At 30.1% G+C, this 7,369-nt stretch overlaps 1 protein-coding gene across 6 annotated transcripts in view; it reads left to right on the plus strand.

Moving 5' to 3' along the window:
* The window catches only part of Gart (trifunctional purine biosynthetic protein adenosine-3 Gart), a 52,748-nt gene extending 47,791 nt beyond the window's left edge, over positions 1–4,957 (plus strand). For all 6 annotated transcript variants that reach the window (XM_076502125.1, XM_076502155.1, XM_076502144.1 and 3 more), the window contains 2 exons: positions 1,188–1,327; positions 1,726–4,957. In XM_076502125.1, the coding sequence (XP_076358240.1) occupies positions 1,188–1,327; positions 1,726–1,911 (326 nt within the window). In that variant the 3' untranslated portion in view covers positions 1,912–4,957. The remainder of the gene's footprint in view (positions 1–1,187; positions 1,328–1,725) is intronic.
* Positions 4,958–7,369: the final 2,412 nt, after the last annotated feature.

Genomic DNA, 7,369 nt, shown 5'->3' on the forward strand with positions numbered 1-7,369 from the left:
ATAGCTACTCACACTTCCCATTCTTTTTCCCCCACTATATTTCAGTACTTGTGCCTTCTGCCAAACTTTGAAGCAGTAGATCAGTAGTGGTGCTTAAAGGGAGTCATGTACATTGTGATACTAGTGCTCTGCCATTGGTGGAAAGGTAACACAGAGAGAGTTACATGTGAGACATGTTGAAACTTTGTATTCCAACAGGGGGAGGGTAAAGAGCTTGTAGCATGCATTCCAGAAAGTTTTCCAATAGAGAGCAGCACAAAATGAGAAAAGTTAATCTTGTGAGAGGAGGGAAGTACCTATTGGAAATACTTTTTCATTTAGGAAAATTATATCTATAAACAGCATTTTTCTAAACATTTGTGATTGTGTAATAATCTCTAAATCTTCTGTTATTTTACTAAAAAATCAAAGGATGAAAAATACTTACTGATTTTAATGCTCAGTAGTATTCCATTTAGATGTTTCAAGCATAATACTTTTGTGTTTGTATGTGAATCTGAACATGAGTATTGATATGATACACCAAATTTGTAAAAGATAGTTATTTCTTCTTATTCATTGTTTTCTAATTTGGTGCTTATCTTAAGTTTGTTATTTTAGCAAAAGTGTCCATTATTAATTGATAAATGTAACTTTTTTTTAAATTAAGCCAAAATAAAAATGTGAATTTTTCCATTTTTATCAAAACATGAGAATTGGAAATGTTTATTGTAGCCTTTTTTCACATAATTTTTCTGTCATACTTTTGACAGATTGTCTCAAAATGCAGCCATGGTGGAATTACTGAATTTCTAAAAAAATTAGTTTTATGCCACTGTTAAGTATTGTCATTTTTATGGCTGAGGTGATGAATAACTCTATATATTCCACAAGCTTTTATATCAATAAGTAATATAACTTAACATTTTTATTTATCTTTAATAAACAGCTCAAATACATGACTTTTTTCTTAATATATGCTTCTCTTTTGCTTATAGTTTTCCAAATGTATAAGCCATGCAGATTAAAAACATTTTAGTGTAATTTTAACATGAAAAAGTTTATACAAAAATTTGTCTACAAACAGATTGAGCAAATATTGTAGCCATATAAGAGATTCTTGTGTAGTATTACTAAATCATGATTTATAATTATTTTTAAATAAACATGAAGGAAATATAATAATTTTATTTGTATTTTGCTGTTAGCCGAGTTTGTAAAATTGTGGGAAGGTCGCCTAATCAATATTCATCCATCCCTTCTTCCATCCTTTCGGGGTAGTCATGCCCATCGTCAGGTGCTTGAAGCAGGTGTTCGAATCACTGGGTGTACTGTCCACTTTGTAGTGGTAAGTAATTTTATCAAGTTTTTTTCTTATTTTATCCTTGTGATAAGTGTAAATACAGCCATTTAATGTTCAATTATGTATTGTTAGTGATGTGGTTCAAATGAAAGATCTGCAGACAGTAAAATATCGCTATAGTTGCAGATAAAAATTGTATATTTTAAAATATTGTTTTGAATTGAACTGAACTCCCCCAAGCTCCCAAAATAAACATTTAATTAAATCTTAACATTTTAAATACAGTTGTTTTAACAACCTCAAGTTTCTCACAAATGTTTACTAAATAAAATAAAACATGAATCAAAATCTGTACAGCATTGTCTTTTTCCAGTTAATTGTGAAAAGTTTGTCATATGTGAAAGGAAAATTCTGGTTTCTCATGTTTACTTGTAACTTTGAAGCCTGAAGTGGATGCTGGTCCCATAATCCTGCAAGAAGCTGTCCCAGTGTTTCCTTCTGACACTGAAGAAGTATTAGAAAACCGGGTAAAGAGTATTGAACACAAAACTTATCCACGTGCCTTGGAACTTCTTGCTCAAGAGAAAGTTGTGATGGGATCAAATGGGAAGGTAGTTTGGAGCCTGTAGAATACAACCATGCAGGTTTTCTGATTGTATTACACTTTCTAGAAAAACAGTTTGCTACTATGAACATTACCTTTTTATGTAATAATAATTTTTTCTCCAACCTTTGAGACTTGACTGATAAACTATAATTTTTGTGAGAAAGTGAAAATTGGGATCAGACAGGATTCAATGTCATCATTCTACTGATTGGACAGGTACTTTAGTCAATAAAGTTACCATGTCTTGAATGTAGCAAATCTCAGTTGTCACTTCATGGTTATTAAAGGAAAAAGTTTCCAAACTAATTTCATATGAACAGCAGGCACTGATGTTATATTAGAATACTGAGTTGGTCAAATAAGTTTGGTAATTTAAAAATATTGTTGAAAGTTCTGTTGAAACATGTTATTTTTGTGTAAAGCCTACAAGTTTCTTATATTCTTTCATGTCTTATTTTAATGTGTGTATCACATATTAACTCCTTTAGCATGGGCTCAGTCCCCAAGACTGATTTCTTAGTTACATTGTGATTATTATAGTTTTCATCCTATAACATTTAAATTAATTAGCCTATCTTCACAAAATTTTACATATCGGTAAACATTGAAGGGCTTTTGTATGCAAAATAGCTGTTTCATTAAGTTTTGAGATTCATTAAGTAATGTTTTTCTTCTGTCTTTTTCTTTTTTGGATACTTAAATGCAGAGTTATTTTGATTTTAATATTAAAAATACCTTTATGAACTGGAAAATTTTCAAATTTTATATGTGAAGTTTTTGTTATATCCAGATAATTATCTAGTGAATCTCTGTATGGGCTTGGTCAATTTGACCAGCCTCATAACCATCATTAAATATTAGGAAATAAATATAAATTATGCTTTTTTCATTCTAAAATGACTAAAGATTATAATGTGAAAACACATGATTTTAACTTAAATCTCATAACATTATACATTTGTATATGTTTATTATTTTTATTATATTGATCTTCCAGCCATTCCTGGCTAACATTACAGCAATGACATGGTACACATCCACTCGTTACTGTATCCAAAAAATGACAGGGTACACATCCACTCGTTACTCTATCCAATAATATAAAACTGACCTTTATTCTTTACATTGTGTCCTGTCTTGGCTGTGTTTTAGTGGACTAGTATTCTGTAAAATTTAGTCTCCTTTTTAATTATTATACATTATATATGTATACAGTTTATTACAGTTTACAAACAAGTTCATAAAACATAGAACAGTAAATAGAGAGATAAATGAAACACTACCTCTTCTGGTTAAGACCTTTTCTGCTTGATGTTGCTTACTAAACGTAAGAAGTTTTGCATATGGAGGGTGTAAAATAATTTTAGGTTTTATATATGTATACATTTGAATAACCAAAGAATTGCAAATTACTATATCAGTACCATAGAATTATACAATAATTTGCCAAGCTTAGTAACTGAACTGTATTTGGGTTTTAAAAGTAAAATGAAATTTTGAGCTCACCAAAGACTAACCAGCTTGAAGTATTGTATCAAAAGTATGAAATTAACACCCTAGTACTTCAAAATAGCTGAGAAAGCCACTAGGGAGACATTATGAACTTTTAATTGGTTATTCACATGCTACAGACAGAAGTAAGTGTACTTATAAAAGTGTTTTCAGAAATAGAGGTAGGTGTGGCTACTGTGTTTGATTCAGTCAAGGTAGCAATATATCAGCAAATAGGAAAGATATAATATTCTTCATATTCTATATTGGTAATTTGATTTCCTAATTCATATAAAACTATAGACTTTGTATATGGACATCACAAACTTCTAATTAAAACCAGTGCTATATTCAATAGACCACATGACACACAAAAATCAATATTTAGGTGTGTTTTTTTATATTTACCTTTAAACAAAGAAATGTATAATTATGAAATTTTAATTATAATCAACAGTTTCAAACCAAATTTTTTGACATAAATTTATAAAATAATCATTCAATAAAATTTGGAATGCAAGTCAAATGCGATGATGTGGCCTTTGACCTGTGTCAGTAGGATTAAGAAGTACCCAACATGTATATGACGTAAGGAAATGTGGATATGTTGTTATTAAACAGTAGTAATATTAAAAAGAAAACTTAAATGAGGAAATTTTAAAATTTAACCTCAAACTTGTACTCATCTAATATTACCTCATTTTTATTTTTTACACATTTTTTATTGTAAAAATACAGTTCTCTTTTCTGTGGCTTTGGGTAAAAGAGTGATGAATTTAATAGAAGCTAATAAGTCAAAGTTGTCAAGTAAAAGGTACAAATAGATGAAATGAAGGAAGTTAAATATTTTCATGAATCATTTCCCATTCCAGTACTTAAGAAGAATATGCATTTATGTGTCATTTTCAATCCCCTGTTCTGTCTTTTAAAATATTAAAATTATTGATTTGAATCTCCATCCCCACCATACATGTTCACCCTTTCAGCTGTGGGGGTGTTATAATATGATTATCAATTCCACTGTTCATTGGTAAAAGAGTAGCTCAAGAGTTGGCAGTGGATGGTGATGACTAGCTGCCTTCCCTCTAGTCTTTCACAGCTAAGTTAGAGGTAGCCAATGCAGATAGCCCTCGTGTAGCTCAAAATTTGAAGCAAACTCAAAATATTGAAAACTTTTAATATTCCTATTGTACAATATCTTACCAATAAGTATAAAGTGCAGCAACAGTTTTAATTTCACCAAAAGAAAGATCTCATAAAATACAAGTATTTTTTAATACTTTTAATGATAAACATTTTGTAATGTTTTTTTAGTCGATAACTATAAGCAGCATTTAACACTTTTATTTGGTACAAAATATTGATAAAAATTGTTTCAGTATTATTTGGTGAGGGATTTTATAAGGACTAGCTTCGTTTATTATAAACTCAAGACTGAATACTGTTTTTGTTTTTAACATGTATGCACATTTTTATATTAATTTTGAATAGTTCTGTTTACCAAATGCAATGATGTGTGGTGGATCATAATTTTGCTTACTGATGTTTGTTATATAAATATAAATAAAACTTTACCAACAAATTCTTACTTTTTTAGTCTTGTATCTTTATTGTCCTATGGAAAAATTAACTTTATTGCAAGAACATTTTGTCACATTATTAAACAATTTATTGTCACATCTATTTTACATACCTAATTACTGTTAAAGTATATGTACTTCTGTTCATTCTTACATTTCTGTTTATAAATCTATTAGTCCAAAAATTGTTAACAATGGGGAAGAATTTTAACACTGGAATGTCCTTTTAGTACTTATCTTGTGAAAGGACAAAATATTTCATTATTCATCAATATACAAACTTAATATGGAATCCAAGGTTCCACACTGAACATGTGATGTTTTCTTACACTTTTTTGCAGTTTTTTATCACAAAAAAAAAATTCTGCAAAACGATCAAACACATTTGCTAATAAATATAATAAAACCTTGTTTGTGTTATATTTTTCACACAGGATATGAAAAATGAATGTATGTACATAAAACAGTTGATTATTCACAAATTTTTCTAACTGCAGTTTTTGTTTATTATTTCTTACTGTTTTCAATAGATGTGATATTACATCAAAGTGAATAACTTAATTTAATGGTAAATTGGAAAAAGTCCAAAGTTTGGCCCATAGTATCCTACTGAATGGGCTTTTCACTTTTCAGCTGTGGGAACGTAATGAAGTGAACATAAATCTTGTTATTCTCTATAGACTCTAAATGCTACTGATTATTTAACTTTTTCCTGGTAAATAGTTTTAAACTAATAACAGCTGTACCTTCACCTGGAAGTCTGATCTGAATGTTAGCCCCAAATATGACATAAGGTACTTTATAGGTTGCAAATACCTAATGCATTGCATTAAGGTTGACAATAATATTCATTAGTGAAAAAAGTATTTCCATTAAGTAAAGTGTGTGATTATTTCAACTAAACTGCCAGTTGATAGCCTAACCAGCCTGATGACAAAGTACCTTATCACAGCTTGTATAGTAAAATGTACAACTTCTTTATAAAATAAATATAACAAATAATTGAAATGAAATCAATTATTATCAAAGTTATAATATTATCAACTAACAGTGCTAGTATAAAGCATATTAAGATTTAGGAGTTTTTTGTATTGTAAAGATTTTGTAATTAAGGTTTTAATTTCTGAAAAGATGTAACAATATGAATTTGGAGGAACATTTGGCAGAATAGGTTAAGATTTCAACTAAAAACTTAAAATTTGACCACTCCTACATTTTAAACAGACTCGTATTATCAAAGTTGTTCACTCAAAAGTTCTCCTAATGTTAAGTTTACTGAAATGATCGTGCCTGTAAAAAATGCAGAATTTGTTAGTTTTATTTTGAAATTGCTCTTTTTACTGTATACCGTGTAGTTGTCCATTATTCATTGGTAAAAGAGTTGGTGGTAGGTAGTGATGACTAGCTGCCTTTCTTCTAGTCTTACACTGCTAAATTAGAGGTGGCTAGTGCAGATAGCTCTCGTGTAGCTTTGCACGAAATTCCAAACAAACCAAACCATGAGCTTATTTTTTAGGTTTCATTTTTTTTTTCAGTTTCTGTATCTGTGTAACACTGATTTCCAAACACTACGGATATAACAAAATACTGTTGTGTTTAATAACTTAATAATGGATAAATAACAAAGTGCAAGAAATGACTCTGTCTAATTTCAACCAAAAGTAAGTTGTTAAATAAAAACTGGCTTTTGCCATCTTTATTGCCTTGATATTGATATTAAATAATTTTACTGATTATTATATTAAAAGCCAGATCAGCTTCTACTTTCCTGTTTATTGTTAAAATATTTTTGTCAAGGATAAAAAAATATTTATTGTGCTGTTAGAAAAGAAAAGGCAGAACTAGAAAAAGGAAAAAAAACAACTGTATACTCTTACACTTAAGTTTTATAATTTGAAATTTTAAGTAGTGGAAACACATCAAATATTTATCTCCCTTTTCAACAGCTGTACCATTGTAGTCCACCTTACATAGCATTTCATATCTCTTTTTTTTTTTTTATTCAAGACTTGAATAGTTAAATATATTTAGTGTATCAAAGAAAGAGGCCTGGCATGGCCTAGCGCGTTAAGGCGTGCGCTTCGTAATCTGAGGGTCGCGGGTTCACGCCCAAGTCGCGCTAAACATGCTCACCCTCCCAGCCGTGGGGGCGTTATAATGTGACGGTCAATCCCACTTTTCGTTGGTAAAAGAGTAGCCCAAGAGTTGGCGGTGGGTGGTGATGACTAGCTGCCTTCCCTCTAGTCTTACACTGCTAAATTAGGGACGGCTAGCACAGATAGCCCTTGAGTAGCTTTGTGCGAAATTCCAAAAACAAACAAATCAAAGAAAGGCAACTTCAAAGAGAGGTTCTGTGGCTCGTCTTTATGAACCAGATATTTTTGTATGATTAGTTTATCCATAATTGTA

This window comes from Tachypleus tridentatus, chromosome 1 (genome assembly GCF_004210375.1).
Source record: "Tachypleus tridentatus isolate NWPU-2018 chromosome 1, ASM421037v1, whole genome shotgun sequence".
Classification (NCBI taxonomy): Eukaryota; Metazoa; Arthropoda; class Merostomata; order Xiphosura; family Limulidae; genus Tachypleus; species Tachypleus tridentatus.